Consider the following 17,132-nt stretch of genomic DNA (forward strand, 5'->3'; position numbering starts at 1 on the left):
GATTTCAGCACTTTAAAAGGCACGTTTTGTTCGGTTTTTAGCCTTATTGTTAACTAAGCCTGCAAACAGAACGTTCATTTATGCCATATTCGTTTAATTTGAGTGTTTTGCACCTTAAGATCTTTTATCAAAATGTTGTTTAAAATAAATATTTTATATTCTGAAAATATTGTTGTTCTTCTTTAGTTCTTTTAGACATTGAAAGTATAAAAATAGGAGGAGAACAGTGAATGAAAAATTGTTTCGGGAAAGGTTAATAAACAAAAGTGTATTAAACCAGCTAATTCCGTTAGGTGAAATTACTTTCTTATTTTTTCTTGTCAGTAAATATCTATTTTTTGGACTTTAAAACGTATGTCGGCTCTGCTTAATTGTTCCTCTCGGCTCCGTGACTGGCTGCAAGGAACGTAACTTTGCCGAGTCTCTCTCTCTCGCTCTCTCTCTCTCTCTCATCCACCTCTGGTTAGATCTAAGGCTTCAGGTAAACATGTGCATTTTATATGCATGCAAACATTTTTGGAGCGGTGCGTGGAGCGGTGCGCGGAGCGGAGCGGGGTGCAGTGTTACTGGAGCGCTGAGCGGTTATGGGTGGAGCGGCATTTTGCGACTTTGAGGGCGGAGCGGTGACAACCTTTGTGAGCGAGGAGCGGAAATTCTCGCCGCTCCACTCCGCTCACATGCTCTGAGTGGGACATATTTTGAAAGATTTTCAAGTGAGTTGGTAGAGCAGACACACTGAGGACAGAGGGGTGTAATTTGGGGCGTGAGGAAGTGAGCTATGAAGGACTCTCAATAAAACGTTTCTTCGCACTCAACAACTGCACATCAGCTCTTTGGGAGCCGCAACCGTGTGATTAACTGTGCATAGTTTTCCTGTTGTGAGTGTGAGGGCCACATTTGCCACGCTTGTTTGGGAGAGAGGACAGCTTTAATTACAGATGTAAGCAACCGGCTGATGACAGAAGCTTGACAGAGTCGAGCCTCCTTCCAGCTGACCCAATGTGCAAGTCTGAAACAATGTCTAGCCAAAATATCTGAACATTTGAACTTAACACCAACTTAAATTATTTACTGCATTTCTTTGAGCTCCTTGTAATTTCAAGAATTTAAAGTAGAAAGATTGATTATTTGTAGAAATGTGACAGATATGGCAATTAAACAAACTTTTAAGATTAAAACACATTTAAAGAAATTATAAAAATCTTTACTGTTAAATCAATTTTCCTTCAGAGGTCATAGTTTGCAGTCAAACCCCAATTACACACAAATTGGAGGGAGTAAAGTATTCAATCAGATAATAATCAATAACATTCCAATGAAACAACTAATTAAACTCAAGCTACAGATAAAATGACACATTCAGCTTCTCTGTGACAATTAGATGGATCTTAGATTGTTCCTACTTTAGCTGCATATAATGTGGAGTGCCATCACATCCAAACACCCATTTTGCATGGTAGATGCATTCTTATCTTCAAGAAGTAATGGGGGAAAAGTCCTTTAGCCCTTCCTGTAATCTCATACTGTCCTCGATCAATCAGCAAGAGCAAACTCAGTTTAGAAACACAGCAATAGCTAAATATGTTACTTTAGGTAGCTTGTTATCATCAGGGACAAGATAGTACAAAATATCTTCCCAGTCAGCATTCAGTGATGTTCTTACCTGACCTCCACGCCCGACGCAGGAAAGCAAAGGCAAAAGAGAGAGCTGCCCTGGAGCCCACTCTGGCCAAACCTTCAACACCTTTACTGGCTGGACGAGTGCTGAAATAATCATTTAAAAAAAAAAAAACGCATAGATCAGCTCAAGCTTCATACAGTTTAAACACCAAGTCAACAACGATGGGTTTCCTACACTGAGTAAGCCCTCTCAAGTGACAGTACTGTACTGTGGGGGCCTGCTGGTCACTGTTGTCATTGATCTTAAAACTGAACTTCAAAAAGATAAAACTGAGACAAAAGTTTGTGTTTCCAACAACATTTTTCAAAGCATGTTCTCAAATGAGGATCTTCTTTTTAACCCTCTTCCACTGATGACAAGTCAGTACGCCATGAGTGCAGATACAGCATCAGCAGGTTGCTCGTGATCCCAGGACAAACCCCAGTTAAATTCTGCACCCAGGAATTGTGAGTAAATGGAAACAATGACAACCTGATCATCTAAACCTGTTTATTCACTATTTTTACCTCTTATTGTCAGCAGTAGGCATAGGGGGGCTCGGGGGTGTCTTCCAGCGGACTTTGTACTTCTCCTCCATCATGCTGTGGCTGAGAGAGATGAGATACCGCTCCAGGATGACCAGGCGCTGACGCAGCCGCTGAGCAGACATCGTGCTTTTAGCCATCTGAGCCGAGAGCTTCTGCTGGTCGTCAACGAGGACCAGCAAACAGTCTTTTAACTCTGTTTCATCTGTGTACACATGAAACAAGGAAGGTAAATATTGCTGTTACAGACATAAAACAATGCTATGCACTTATCTGTACTACAGGAAATACTTTGTTTTCATTTATAAATTACACTTAAAATGTCTTAAGTACAATAAGTGCCAAATCAACCAGTGTTTTTTTTTAAAACCACAAGCATTTATTTAACCAGACTGATAATATTCCTGGGTTTTAAATCTGATATACAGCTGCTAAAGTTTTGAGGGTCTGTGAAAAACTTCTGAATAAAAGAACAAAAATTCACCAAAATGAGTTAGAAATAACATCTTAAAAAAAAAAAAAAAAAAACACCCATTGATCATTTTTTTCTGCTATTTTCAAGTAATTTCTTGACATTTAAAAATGATGCCTTTGAGATATGGAAAAACAAGAGACATTCCTTAATGTGACCCAAATAAAACCATGATCTCTTCTAGGATGGGAAGGAAATGATTCACACACACTACATGAAACTTTGCACTGGGATTGGAGAAGCACTGTAAGAAATTCATCATTTATTTATTTATAAATAAAGTGCAGAAAGAAGATCCACACAAAAGTATTAAACAGCAAAAGCATGTTTTGAGAAATTGAGGCAAAACTTTAAAAAAATAAATAAATAAGATATTTGCAGTTCAATGTGAATGAAGTACACCCACTTTCAATATCACAGCTTTATATAATCAGGTCTCAAGGCTGCATTACCTCATCCCAACACATCACACAATGACATTATTTAACCTAAACGTAGCCAAAAGGTTGATGTGTATTACCTGAGTACATGGCCATTTGTCAGCTTGTATAAACTGTTTTAACAGCAACAACTGGAAGTATCATTTCCTGTATTACATTAGAAGTGTCTTACATAGTTACTTGAGGTTTGTTTGTACTTATTTATGCACAGCTATCTCAACATTCCACCTCAGGATTTTAACCAGGCTGAAGTTCAGGTGTTGACTAGGTTATGGAAACACCTTGATTCAATTCTTTTTCACCCATATTGTTGTAGATTTGCTGCTGGGTTTGGGATCATCTGTCCAAAGGACATCGTTCCAGTAGTTTCATAGCTACCGTTACGAACCTGCTCCCAAGCTCTCTTTCTACTGAGATGTCTATTTCTGCCAGAAATGTTTCTAAGCCAGAATACATCTGTAGTCTTTTTCCAACTGTAATGTTCTGAACTTTAACAATTAACATGCTGCAGCCTGTAGACTTTGACACACGACTCCAGGGCTCTGCAATTTTTGCACTTGGATGTGACATGTGAAGTCCTAGCCAAGGAGGACTGACAACTGTCTTGGATGTTTTGGATTTGCAAATAATCTTTCTAACTATATTATGATCAAGTCCAACTAGAACACTGCTGCTAATTTCTCTCTTATTTCCTATGGAAGCAGTAAGGATGCACTTGGTTTTTCATAAATTGCTCCTTAGGTTTTTGTAGAATAAATAATGACACAATACAATAAAGGGTTTGTTATTCATCTGAGGTTGTATTCATTTAATTTTAACCCCCCCGATATCTTCACAGTAAAACTTTACAGCTGAAAGACAGCTGAGTTTCTTTTTCACATGACTCTACATTTATGTTATGAAAACATTTTCCATAACAGCATATGATTTCATGCACAGGTCTTGTGACATGTAAGCCCATTACTAGTAGATGTGACCGTTTCTCAATGAAAGAAATAAAAGGGGCAGGAAAAAAAAAAAAAATTACCATATTCAAAATCATCCTCTGCTGGCTTTCATCACAACCAGTCCTTTGTGCTGATGTGGTTCAAAAGAAAGTTCTGTGTGTTTATATAGCAGCACTGCAGGGAAGAGGAGATGGGCCGAAATAGCACGTCTGAAATCCACTTAAGCTTTATGTAAGCCAGGCTGGCCTGAGGTTGCACGAGCAAGACAACAGTCAGCTGTGCTCGGCTGTCAGAACAGATATGGATCCTAGTTAAAGTTTTTCTTTTACGCTTGGCTAGAAAGTGTCTTATGCAAATGAGACAACAAATATGTAGGATTTAGTCAAACTTTTATAAAATAAAAGAGGATGACTACATCATAGATGGATTCATAGTACATCCGTCACATGTCACTATTCTGATTTCGATCTAATTTGTGACTGCTGAGACAAACGCGTTTCATACATCAATCCACACGATGGAAAAGCAGGAAGTATGCATTTTGAACTTAGAGCATCAGTGACAGAGCATTCATCCAGCGATCCAGTTACACCCACTGTACTTTCATACAAGTGTGATTTCCTGCCTTGGTCAATAAATGAAAAGAGAGGGAAGCAATAACGTATGTACTAGCAAAACCTGAATTCACTGGATATGCAGACCGGACCCTCCTCCAATACACCCACTCAAAGCTTATCTCCTGCCACCATGACGGTGCCCCACCCAGTTCCTTCAGTAAACACAACTGGGGTTTGAGACTGGACCCTGCGCTGAACTACATAGTAATGCTTACTAAGATTAAACTCTGCGGGGTAAAAATAACCGCTCGGACCTGCAAAGTGCAAGTTGTCATTTCAGAGTTTCCAATAGTCACATGCCAGCAAAACATGCACACCTCAGCAGCCTGATGGTTGTGAAACTGACAACAACATTTCAACATGTGTTGAGATGCATGTGTTGAAAGGATGCGTATAATTGTATCTAGTCGACATTTAGCTCTTGTGAAACTCTCTGGTGCCAGGATGGTATTAATTACTCTACTAGGAAAAAAAAAACAAGATGCAAAATAACAAGATGCACAGCGGTAAAGAAAGGCAGTATGGAAGTAGGCAGCAACTGGTCATATAGCAACCCATCCAATTTTAGCGATATTCTGATGATATGCTTACCTGGCTGCTGCCCCCAATCCCACGACTCAATGATGGATTGATGCACGGACGTTGATGGCTCCTCCTCATCTTTTTTTTCTTTATCGTTGGGCTCATCTTTCTTCTGAGTTCCAAAACAATCAGTGCAATCTTCTAAAAAAGCAAATAATAATAATCAAAAGAAAATACATTTATCTTCAATGTAACCTGCAGGACTTTCCTGAATCATTCTTATATGTGCATGTTATCATAATCTCGTAGCAGCCGAGAACCAATCTGACAGAAACGTAAGTGATGGTTTCACGTGACAGAACCAAACCTGGATGAGCTGATTCGTCCCCGTTGAATGTTATCTCCTCATCTTTCACCATTTCATTCCACATTTCACTCAGCCCCTCTGGAGAGAATGCCCGCTGACAAAAGAAGAAATAAACAGTCACACATACAATTAACTTTTCAAATTCTTAACAATTCTGTCCATAGCAAAGTTCAGTTAATTTATAAAAAAAAAGTAAAAATGGATCCAACGTCACCTTTGAATTATCAGCTCAGTGAATAACATTTATATTTATCTGCTTCAAACAACCCAAGCAAGTGGAGCACACATTTGTCCTTTCATCATTTTATAACTGAAAAAAGTATTTAATTCAGTCTTCAGAACTAAAGAGTAAATAAAAAAAAATCAGCATGTTTATCACTGAATTTTAAGTGATTTGAGAAAACATCTTAAGGGGGGAAAAAAAAACTATTTACCAAATACGGACTATGACACCATTCCTGTGCAGTGGCTTTCACAAGACGAAAGCTAACACGTACTTTCAAAGATCTGACACCTTAAATATCAAAAACATTTAATCTCAAAGAAGAATTCAACCAGACACGATGTTCTAAAGCCGTATCTCCAACGAAACGCAAACACAGCATCCCTCCCTAATTAAGGTACTCATTACATATTAAAAAAAGTTCAGAGCAGTAAATACAGGGAAGGGGGTTATCTTTGCTTCTTTAATATCCTGTCGCATTATCAGTGTTTGAAAATATTTTCATCAGAAAAAAAAACAATAATCTATAGACGGGGCCTGATGAAGCCTGCAAGCCTGTCGGAAACGATCAGATGTAGCAGGTGTATCCATACACTCGGGACACTTATGTTGTAGTAGTAATGTTTTGTTAGGTCAAATGCAATCAGTTTCTGACATCATGACAGAAAGATTTCTATCAGTGACATGGTCGATACCCAGCACGCCACAACACAAGACCAACAGCAATTTGGGAATAAAGCCGTTTATATGAAGGAAACTAAGCAATGCAGTCATGTTAAAATAGCTTAGACGTAAAAGATAAAGATACAAACGTCTTCATTTTCTGTAATCACGGATGATTACTAAAAATATCATCTTGTATTTCTATTAATAAAACACGGGCCAAGGTTGCATTTGTATCCCTCGTGTTTACGTACCTGTAAGTCTATCTTGAGCCATTTGTCATGAAATCTTAGCTGAGCATCAAGAGTGAATGATGGAGAAGGCATCTTGCTGCCTCCTCCTCTCCTGGCTGCAAAAGCAGCCAACCTGCAAGAAAAAGATATGATGGGATGCGTTATAATAATAATAAAGCTAATATACACCCCCCAAAAAAGCTAATAATGACAATATTTGTCATTATTTATGTAATAATTGCTCGGGGGTCATGTTCTGGGTCTCTTGAAAGCGTCTACAACATGGTAACCCTTCAGGGCCAGGAAGATCACTATAATGTTTAGTATTTTCAGGTACACTAATGAGGGTCTTGATACCAATGACAGTTGAATACAGCTAAGCAGAAGTTGCTTGTTGTTTTTTTTAATGTTTCCTAATAACGACTGAGAAACCCTTGCTTTGCCCTAACCTACAGCTTCATGAACCATTACATCTTTAAACTCAATCCCACACAAAAACACGACATATACTGCGCACTTTATAACACCTAAGACTTCATAATTAAGGCCTAGAGTTAAGAGTGAATGATGGAGAAGGCATCTTGCTGCCTCCTCCTCTCCTGGCTGCCAAAGCAGCCAACATGCAAGACAAAAGATATGATGGGCTGCTTTATAATAATAATAATAATAATAATAATAAAGCTAATTTACACCCCCAAAAAAAGCTAATGATGACAATGTATAAAGTTTTGCAAACAATGTAGTGGGGTTTTATATTTGCAGTTATGAACTGCTGACCTATATTCCTACACAACTACAACATGGTAACCCTTCAGGGCCAGGAAAATCACTATAATGTTTAGTATTTTCAGGTACACTAATGAGGGTCTTCATACTAATAAGCAGAAGTTGCTTGTTGTTTTTTTGTTTCCTAATAACCATTGAGAAACCCTTGCTTTGCCCTAACCTATAGCTTCATGAGCCATTACATCTTTAAACTTAACCCCACACAAAAACACGACATATACTGCGTACTTTATAACACCTAAGACTTCATAATTAAGGCCTAGAGTTAAGAGTGAATGATGGAGAAGGCATCTTGCTGCCTCCTCCTCTCCTGGCTGCAAAAGCAGCCAACCTGCAAGACAAAGATATGATGGGCTGCGTTATAATAATAATAAAGCTAATTTACACCCCCAAAAAAGCTAATGATGACGATATATAAAGTTTTGCAAACAATGTCATGGGGTTTTAGATTTGCAGTTATGAACTGCTGACCTATATTCCTACACAACTACAACTGACACTTTATATTATACCACTACAGTCACTCTGCTGTAGATTTTTCTGACATTTGTATATTTTTTCTGACATTTGCATAATATATATTTTTTTGTACATAAGGAGACATGCCCTGTTCATTTTTATTCTACTTCACTCTTGTTCTATTTGAGATTTCCAACGTCTTGCTGCTCAGTTGTCCTGCAATTGCCCCTTGGGGATGAATAAAGTTTTGTGAATCTGAATCTGAATGGTAACCCTTCAGGGCCAGGAAGAGGGGGATCACTATAATGTTTAGTATTTTCAGGTACACTAATGAGGGTCTTCATACTAATAAGCAGAAGTTGCTTGTTGCTTTTTTTTTTAATGTTTCCTAATAACCATTGAGAAACCCTTGCTTTGCCCTAACCTATAGCTTCATGAGCCATTACATCTTTAAACTCAATCCCACACAAAAACAGACATATACTGCACACTTTATAACACATAAGACTTCATACTACTACTACTACTACTACTACTACTACTACTAGTACTAGTACTAGTAGTACTAGGACTACTACTAGTCAACTAAGACTTCATAATTAAGGCCTAGAGTTAAGAGTGAATGATGGAGAAGGCATCTTGCTGCCTCCTCCTCTCCTGGCTGCAAAAGCAGTAAACATGCAAGACAAAGATATGATGGGCTGCGTTATAATAATAATAAAGCTAATTTACACCCCCAAAAAAAGCTAATGATGACAATATATAAAGTTTTGCAAACAATGTCGTGGGGTTTTAGACTTGTAGTTATGAACTGCTGACCTATATTCCTACACAACTACAACATGGTAACCCTTCTGGGCCAGGAAGATCACTATAATGTTTAGTATTTTCAGGTACACTAATGAGGGTCTTCATACTAATAAGCAGAAGTTGCTTGTTGTTGTTTTATGTTTCCTAATAACCATTGAGAAACCCTTGCTTTGCCCTAACCTATAGCTTCATGAGCCATTACATCTTTAAACTTAACCCCACACAAAAACACGACATATACTGCGCACATTATAACACCTAAGACTTCATAATTAAGGCCTAGAGTTAAGAGTGAATGATGGAGAAGGCATCTTGCTGCCTCCTCCTCTCCTGGCTGCCAAAGCAGCCAACATGCAAGACAAAAGATATGATGGGCTGCGTTATAGTAATAATAATAAAGCTAATTTAAACCCCCAAAAAAATCTAATGATGACAATATATAAAGTTTTGCAAACAATGTCGTGGGGTTTTAGATTTGCAGTTAGGAACTGCTGCCCTATATTCCTACACAACTACAACATGTGATGTGCAATAATATAACATGTGCAATAATATAAGATGTGCAATATCTGTCAATCTGCCAGTCTACCTCACAACACTCCACCTGCTTTTCTGCACTGTTTCTTAACTGTATATACTGTTCATATCCTGTGGTTATACATATTTGTATACGTATCTTTTTGTATTTTTTATATATTTTTTTATTTCTGACTTTTCAGTCTTTTTACCCCTCCCCTACATGTGTGTGCTAAGTGTACTGCTGACAACAAAATAAGTTTCCCCACTGAGGGAGAAAATAAAGGATATCTTATCTGTTATCTTATCTTTAAAAAAGCTAATGATGACAATATATAAAGTTTTGCAAACAATGTAGTGGGGTATTAGATTTGCAGTTATGAACTGCTGACCTATATTCCTGCACAAACATGGTAACCCTTCAGGGCCAGGGAGATCACTATAATGTTTAATATTTTCAGGTACACTAATGAGGGTCTTGATACTAATAAGCAGAAGTTGCTTGTTGTTTTTTTTTAATGTTTGCTAATAACCATTATGAGAAACCCTTGCTTTGCCCTAACCTATATCTTCATGAGCAAATACATCTTTAAACTCAATCCCACACAAAAACACGACATGCACTGCGTACTTTAAACACCTAAGACTTGATAATTAGGCCTGTTTAGGGCCAGGTGAGTGTTCACAGGGCTCTCAGGGGAACCAGGGCAGGTTATGAGTCTGTTTTAACCTTGGTGTGAGCCGGAGAGCCGGTACACCGGGAGATAAAGGTGCAGGGGCTGCAGCAGCCCTGCGGAGCATCGCTGTGGGTGTACAGCCCCAGACACCGCTGCTTAACGCTGACATTAGTCTCCAGTCCGCCCGCTACACAGCTACACGCAGCTAGCTGCGGCTACAGCCGCTTCAGCATCGAACCAGTGACACCACACCAGGTACCGGGGCTTTCAGCCGGGGCAGACACTCCAAAAACACACATCAAATTCAACAACACGTTTTTCTAAATTACCTGCGGTGACTTCTGGAGCTATTTTCGTCCTCTCTCAGCTGCTTTGCTGCATTAACAAGACGTTCATAATGGATTTGATTGACAGGTCGGAGACTGAGGCACGAGGCTTGGAAACAAATTACGTCGTTGTAAAAGGCGAGATTCAGTACGATTGATCCCGTGTTGTCACGGCCCGTTGGTGGGGGCGGGGTTTCTGCTGCGAGGAAGTCTCATCAACCCGCCCGCGCGCACTGAGAGGTATTGCAAAACAAGCACCTCTTTCAGATTCAGGGCGGGACATAGAAAGGGAGGGGTTGGCCCGGATGCTTGGAAACCGCCACTAGGGGGTGCTGTGGTTCAATAACAAATAGAAAACACAGTCTTATCTAATATTTTTTAGGATTTTTGCTTTCCCACCCTCAATCTGAGAAATTCCTCCACCCTCCCGTCGTTGTTCAGTAACTATCTTGGTTTTGTGTCTGGGAAAGAGATGGGATGCGACTCTTACTGAGTGAGATAAAAGTGAGCTCCAACACGATTGAAGGAAATAAAATAAAGTAATTATTTCAACATTTTAAAAACATTCACCATTGACCACATCGTGTTTACTAAACTCTTTTAAAAAGATACCTGTTGTAAAGTAACCTTAAAATATTCCCAAAATTGAATAGGTCCCAACCCACAAACTTTATTAGTTTATATTGAACTTAGAACATATTAATAAAGGAAAAAAAAGTTTTGAATATTTTACACCATTTTCCTATTTAAATATAGAAATGGAAAATTGTTTTCTTTTTTTATTGAAAGGCAAAATTTAGATGTATTTTTTTCTTTCGCTAATAGTGCTGGAATAGACTCCTGTAGATTTCTGTATAATATATATATATATATATATATATATATGAATTATTGTTTAGTAAAATTATTTGCTTTGTAAAAACATCCCAAGCGTCCAAACTAACTTGGGTTGGAAACAAATATCAAAGTTGCCACAAAAACATTTGATGCTGATAGAAAATACAGTTGCGTCACATGTGTCATTGGGTATTTACTTATTGCAATTAATCGATAAGTATTTGATAAGTTACAAGTAAAACAAAAGTCCTCTGTATTACATGAAGGTCCGTCCTCTTGCTGCTGCTGAAGCGGGAGGAGCTAGAAGAGAGGAAAGGAGTCGAGGAGGGAGTTGAGGGCGTGAAAATTAGGAAATGAGATAGCAGGAGTCTGACGACATATAAAGATACAAATGCAACAATGTCCGACGAGCCTGGGCCGGCTGGAGCTTCGTCTCAGTGTGCAGGGATAGTGATAGCTGTATTATCAAGTTTCATCAATGGCTCGACGTTTGTGCTTCAGAAAAAGGGGATCTTACGCTCTCGCGATAAAGGTAAAAAGATAACTAGATGGACATCTAGAAAATAGCCACACTGTTACGAGGGGAAAAGACACACTGAAAGTGTCACTAAGTTGAATAATGCCGTTTAGGCAAACTAATGTCCGTGTATTTCTGGTAGGAAGCTCGTATCTGACGGACATCGTGTGGTGGAGCGGCACACTGTGCAGTGAGTATGACGTCACGGCCAGCTGATCCACTACCCATTCATTTAAACTACCTTACTTTCTGTGCATATTAAAAAGGTCCACGTTTTGTATATACCAATCTATTCTTTTTGTAGTGATTATTGGTCAAATTGGGAATTTCTTGGCATACAACGTGGCCCCTGCTGTGATAGTTACCCCTCTAGGAGCGCTTGGAGTGCTGTTTGGGTAAGTTTCAGCTGAAAATGGATATACTTACCATTTTTCCTTATATGCAGCTCTAAATTGACACACAACGCCATACAAACGTAATTTACATTAAATGCAATTAAAACATCAATTTTATTTCTAGAATTAAGATCTCTGCTTGAGAAAGGTCCTGTGGACCGAAACGTTGCTTTTTTGTTTACCCTATTAAAGTTTTTTGCACTTGACCTTACAGTGTGCGGGAGACCCCCTTTTTTTCCTTGATTCACTCCTACCTACTCCTACGCACCTGTTTCACCAAGTCTTTTTTAGGTGTGCATCAGCCTCCAGACCTTTACTAGAATTAAGATCCGACATTTAGAGGCAGTTGTAATACGAAATGTATATGAACTGTAATACTCAGTATTTGGCATTATGTTGTTGTGAAGTGTTTTAGCCTCACTGTGTTGGATTGTAATGAGGACAAAAGTGCAAAGACCTAATACAATTGTTTTATTTTCAATATTATATATAGTAATAATCGTCAGACCTGGGTTGACAGGTTTTTATTTGGATGTTCTTGAATCTCTCAATACAGGGTGACAAACAGGCTACGAAAAACTAGACGTCACCAAAGGGTGACCAAAACCCAGGAGAAAGAAACGAAAATAAAAATCACTCCAACCAAAGGAAAAACGCTACACTGATCTAAATACCCTATATAAATCCAATACTCTCACAGAGGGATAAAAACAAAGTTGACAATAGTAAAAAACTAAGCTACACTAGTCAGGACTATAAAGAAAACAAAAGGCGCTCCAAAAGGGAGGAAACAAGAAAGGGAATCAAAACTACTTCTGTCTAACCAAAAACGTTATCAAAAAAACAAGGTCACTCTTCTTCAGAGGGATTACAAAAACATAGAAATACAAACTTGGCAAGGGGTCGACGGTTCTTGGTCAAGGCTGTGACAGGCTGGATGTACTCGCAAGGATGAGATACTCTGGCAGCCAGACAGGGGAAGACAAAGACTAAATACCCATGAGGAGGAGTGACGCAGGTGGAAACAATCAGGGAATCAGGGGAGACATCAGACTGGTGACACAGGAGGAAGGGCAAGTGGCCGCAGTGTGACAATAATATGTCAGGGTTGTTTTCCTCATGTACATTTTTTTTTCTACACACTCATTGCTCTGGCACTTTTGAACCAACTTGTTGTACATTTTTTCCTTTAATATTATTTGCTCTTTTGTATTGCACCAATCACCACAACAAGTCCTTGTGTGTGTTAAACTACTTGGCAATAAACTTCTTTCTGATTCTGATCATGATTCTAATTCTGATTCTGATTTCACATAATGAAGGGCAGTGCTGGCTTCTTGGATCTTAAAAGAACATTTAAACATCCTGGGGAAGCTGGGCTGCATATTATGTTGCTGTGGCTCCATTGTGCTCATCCTTCATGTCCCCAAAGCTGAGGCAACTTCAAGACTGGAGCTTGAGGAGAGGCTGTCTGACCCAGGTGATGAAGCTAATTATTTTCTTTTTTATTAACAGCAACTCATGGGAATTTTAACTAAACATATGACTAAAAATGTTGTGTCTCATCTTGCAGTGTTTGTAAGTTATATTCTGTTGGTGGTCCTGCTGCTGATCACTCTAATCACGTGGATTGCTCCCGCTCATGGAAAAACCAACATCATGGTGTATGTCAGCATATGTTCCCTCTTGGGAAGCTTCACGGTTCCAAGCAGCAAAGGACTCGGCCTGGTAGCCCCAGATGCTTTTCGTGAAGGCCCGTCTAGCAGCAGACCCCTGGCTCTCTTCCTGGCCCTTTTGGGGACGCTGGCTATTAGTGTCCTGACACAGTTCTTCTTCATCAATAAAGCCTTGGAATGCTTCAGTTCCAACATATTTGAATCTATATACTATGTGACATTCACATCCGTTGTGATTTTTGCCTCCGGTCTTCTCTTCAAGGAGTGGACTGCACTTACTTTAACGGACGGTCTTGCCATGCTTTGTGGTTTTACAACAGTATGCATTGGAGTTGCATTACTGCGTATTTCCCAGGAAGCTTTGGTCACCTGGAGGAAGAAGACGAAGAAGAAGGAGGAGTGGGAGAAGGCAGATTGATTAAAACGCCTTCATATTTACAAGACTTTTGTGACACATTGCATTTCTGTTACATTGATTATGTACTTTACACAATGTCTTTTTTTTAAATAATTTATAAATGTTGTTATTTACATGATAATTCCTCATTTACTTTAATTGATACTCATAGTTTTGCTTCGTCTGAGGTTTTAATAGCAAACTCAAATATGGCTGGGGGGGTGCTGTTTGAACTCACCTCAGCCAGGTAATAAAGTGGTCATAAAACACCTGAAATTATTCAACCCACAGGTCTCTGAAGTATTTCATAGAGGTCATCAAAACAAGTTTTAGTGTTGTACCCTCACACTCTCCACCAACCCTTTGACTTATTTAGTGTGCCTATAACTTATACAGTGTAATGACACAAGTATACTCTTTAGTGCAGGAATTGTGTAGAAAATGAGTAATCAACTATGACTATTTGCTCAGATGAAAGGATTGGATAAATTAGGTGCCAAATGTATCCAATGTTAGCTAAATTAATTTATTCAGTGCAATTCAAAAAGATTCCCAGTCATTTTCATATTCAAGATACATTTAAGGGGACGTATTAGGAGAACAAATATGTGCCTGAGAGCATGCAGCGGGGTGTCTGTAGTGACTTTGTAAAAAAGTTTTACTCGGCTTGAAGCTACATTGTGGGATTTTTGCCCATTTCTCACCATGTTTCACTGTGGGGATGGTGTTCTAAGGGTGATGTGATGTCTTGGGTTTACACCAAACATAGTGTTTTCCTTGATGGCCGAAAAGTTCGATTTTAGTCTCATCAGACCAGAGCACCTTCTTCCATACATTTTGGGATTCTCCCACGTGCCTTTTTGCAAACTCAAAACGTGCCATTGTGTTTTTGGATGAAAGTAATGGCTTTCTTCCGGCCACTGCCATAAAACCCAGATCTATGGAGTGTATGGCTTATTGTCGTCCTGTGTACAGAAAAAGTAGCTTTATGTATATATTTTTTCATTTTCATTTCATTTCACCAACTTAGACTATTGTGTTCTGATTAAAAAAACATTGAACTTTAGGCTGTAATGAAACAAAACACGTAAAAGGGGGTGAATACTTTTGCAAGGCACTGTAAAAATCTCATGCTTCGAGTATCTCAGATTTAGGATACTGGGACAGGATAAGATAATACTTTATTGACCCCCAAAGGGGAAATTCAGGTGTGGTAGTAGTACAAGTCAAAAAAAGAAGCAGGCAATAAAAAGCAATATAGAAATAAAGATAAATGTGAAAAAAATGCAAGGTGCAGTCTAGTAATGTTCAACAGTTACAGATAAGAGCAGCGTCAGGATAAAGTGACCTGTTAGAGCGGGTAGATCAGAACAGCAGGCCTGTAATGGATGTGAAATCAAACAATTGAGACCAAAACGTTGTTAAATATGTTTATCTCTGCTCTAAATTTGGACATTTTAATGTGGGAGTCAGTGGAGACTGACTCGCCTTTGGAGCCAGCCTCCATACGTCAGTCGGGAAACTTAGTTCTGCATGAGGCTTGGCCTCAACCCACAAGTTGAGATGTTGGCGTTTGACTGAATCCAGCTGCTATGAACAGACTGGACAGACGGAAAAGGGTGCTTTTGTACTGTATCTAATCTATCACTGTATTTTGACCAAAGGTTTCCACAGACACTTCACGAAGACCTCAGGAAGTTCTGTAACGTTTCCTAAATAAATAAATGCATATGTCTCCTTTTAAAACAAGATGTAACACCAAAACACACACACACACGCGAACACACTGTATTTATGAGCGCAATGGTCTTATATGTTGGACCTGCTCCCCTCTGCCAGACGGTACAGGTGCACCAGAACCAGGACAGACTCAAGAACAGTTTCTTACCCAAAGCCATCACCTTCCTAAACACGCATCTGACCACCATCACACGGACATTTTCTTGGCATTAAATACTTTTTTTTTATTTATCTCACTTATCTATTTTTTTCTTTACTTATCTTGCACATAAGAGTCCTTACAAACACAAGGAAACTGGACAATATTACACCGGTCATGAAATGGCTTCCAGCGAGTCAAAGGATAGAGTTTAAAATCTTACTGCTGGTCTACAAAGCACTGAATGGTCTTGAACCTAAATCCATGCTTGATCTGTTAGTTCCCTATGAAGCTCCCAGACCTCTGAGGTTCATCTGGATCTGGTTTGTTGTGTGTCCCAAGAACCAGAACCAAGCAAGGTGAGGCAGCGTTCAGTTATTCTGCTCCTCACTGGTGGAACAAACTTCCTGTAGACCTGAGGTCTGCTCCAACTGTAGATCCTTTAAATCAGGATAAAAACATTACTGTTTACTGAACGGTATCTTAAATTAAATACTTACCTGCTGTACTCTACTGCCCTTACTTTTTAACACCTTGTGCTTTTTATTATTTTACCTCTTTTCTTATAATTTCTTATTGGCTGTTTAATTGTGTCTTGCTGCCCTTACTTTTTAACAACTTGTGCTTTTTGTTATTTTACCTCTTTTCTTATAATTGTATTTCTTATTGGCTGTTTAATTGTGTCTTGCTGCTTTTAATGTTGATGTAAAGCACTTTGAATTACCTTGTGTTGAATTGTGCTATACCAATAAACCTTGCCTTATATTAGGGCCAGCACCTGCGATGAAGCACCTGTGAATTCATTGTTATGAACTATGAACGATTGCAAATAAAGAATCTTATCTTGAATATGTAATAAACCAAATCAGATCTCGATAGGCTACTGTCTCCCCATTTCCTTATCTATTCACTTTTTATAGATTTTAAACAGTAAAGTTTCACTCTCATCGCCCTATAAATTAAAAAAAGGGGGTGAAAGCTGAGTTATACTTCTTATAAAATCCCGTCAGTACTACTGTGAATTGTCGGGTACAGCAAATGTTTCAGAAAAGACAGAGGAGATATGAATTAAGGGAACCAATTAATTTTAAATTACAGTCATGTAGAACTACAACAAGCAAAACATTTTGCATTTCAAACAGTGGAGTGAGGCTATGGAACAGTCTGA

At 38.8% G+C, this 17,132-nt stretch overlaps 2 protein-coding genes across 3 annotated transcripts in view; one reads left to right on the forward strand and one right to left on the reverse strand.

Moving 5' to 3' along the window:
• The window catches only part of herc2 (HECT and RLD domain containing E3 ubiquitin protein ligase 2), a 54,809-nt gene extending 44,442 nt beyond the window's left edge, over positions 1–10,367 (reverse strand). For both annotated transcript variants that reach the window (XM_061737867.1, XM_061737866.1), the window contains exons 1-6: positions 10,267–10,367; positions 6,711–6,822; positions 5,571–5,664; positions 5,273–5,404; positions 2,188–2,410; positions 1,664–1,764 (exon numbers count right to left, since the gene is read on the reverse strand). In XM_061737867.1, coding sequence (XP_061593851.1) covers positions 1,664–1,764; positions 2,188–2,410; positions 5,273–5,404; positions 5,571–5,664; positions 6,711–6,782 — 622 coding nt within the window. In that variant the 5' untranslated portion in view covers positions 6,783–6,822; positions 10,267–10,367. The remainder of the gene's footprint in view (positions 1–1,663; positions 1,765–2,187; positions 2,411–5,272; positions 5,405–5,570; positions 5,665–6,710; positions 6,823–10,266) is intronic.
• A 989-nt stretch (positions 10,368–11,356) lies between these two features.
• nipa1 (NIPA magnesium transporter 1) lies at positions 11,357–14,364 on the forward strand. The gene is made up of 5 exons (XM_061737055.1): positions 11,357–11,632; positions 11,760–11,807; positions 11,922–12,012; positions 13,335–13,492; positions 13,586–14,364. Exons 1-5 carry the CDS (start codon positions 11,500–11,502, stop codon positions 14,104–14,106), a joined length of 951 nt encoding a protein of 316 aa, XP_061593039.1. The 5' UTR covers positions 11,357–11,499; the 3' UTR covers positions 14,107–14,364.
• The last annotated feature ends 2,768 nt before the right edge of the window (positions 14,365–17,132 follow it).

The sequence above is a fragment of the Cololabis saira genome, chromosome 13, assembly GCF_033807715.1.
Source record: "Cololabis saira isolate AMF1-May2022 chromosome 13, fColSai1.1, whole genome shotgun sequence".
NCBI lineage: Eukaryota > Metazoa > Chordata > Actinopteri > Beloniformes > Belonidae > Cololabis > Cololabis saira.

Bases quoted from the DNA above. Each gene is read 5' to 3' on its own strand.
- nipa1 (XM_061737055.1), top strand. From the start codon at position 11,500: ATGTCCGACGAGCCTGGGCCGGCTGGAGCTTCGTCTCAGTGTGCAGGG. The intron at 11,633-11,759 runs GTAAAAAGATAA...TATTTCTGGTAG, and splicing joins CTTACGCTCTCGCGATAAAG to GAAGCTCGTATCTGACGGAC. The intron at 11,808-11,921 runs GTGAGTATGACG...TTCTTTTTGTAG, and splicing joins GTGGAGCGGCACACTGTGCA to TGATTATTGGTCAAATTGGG.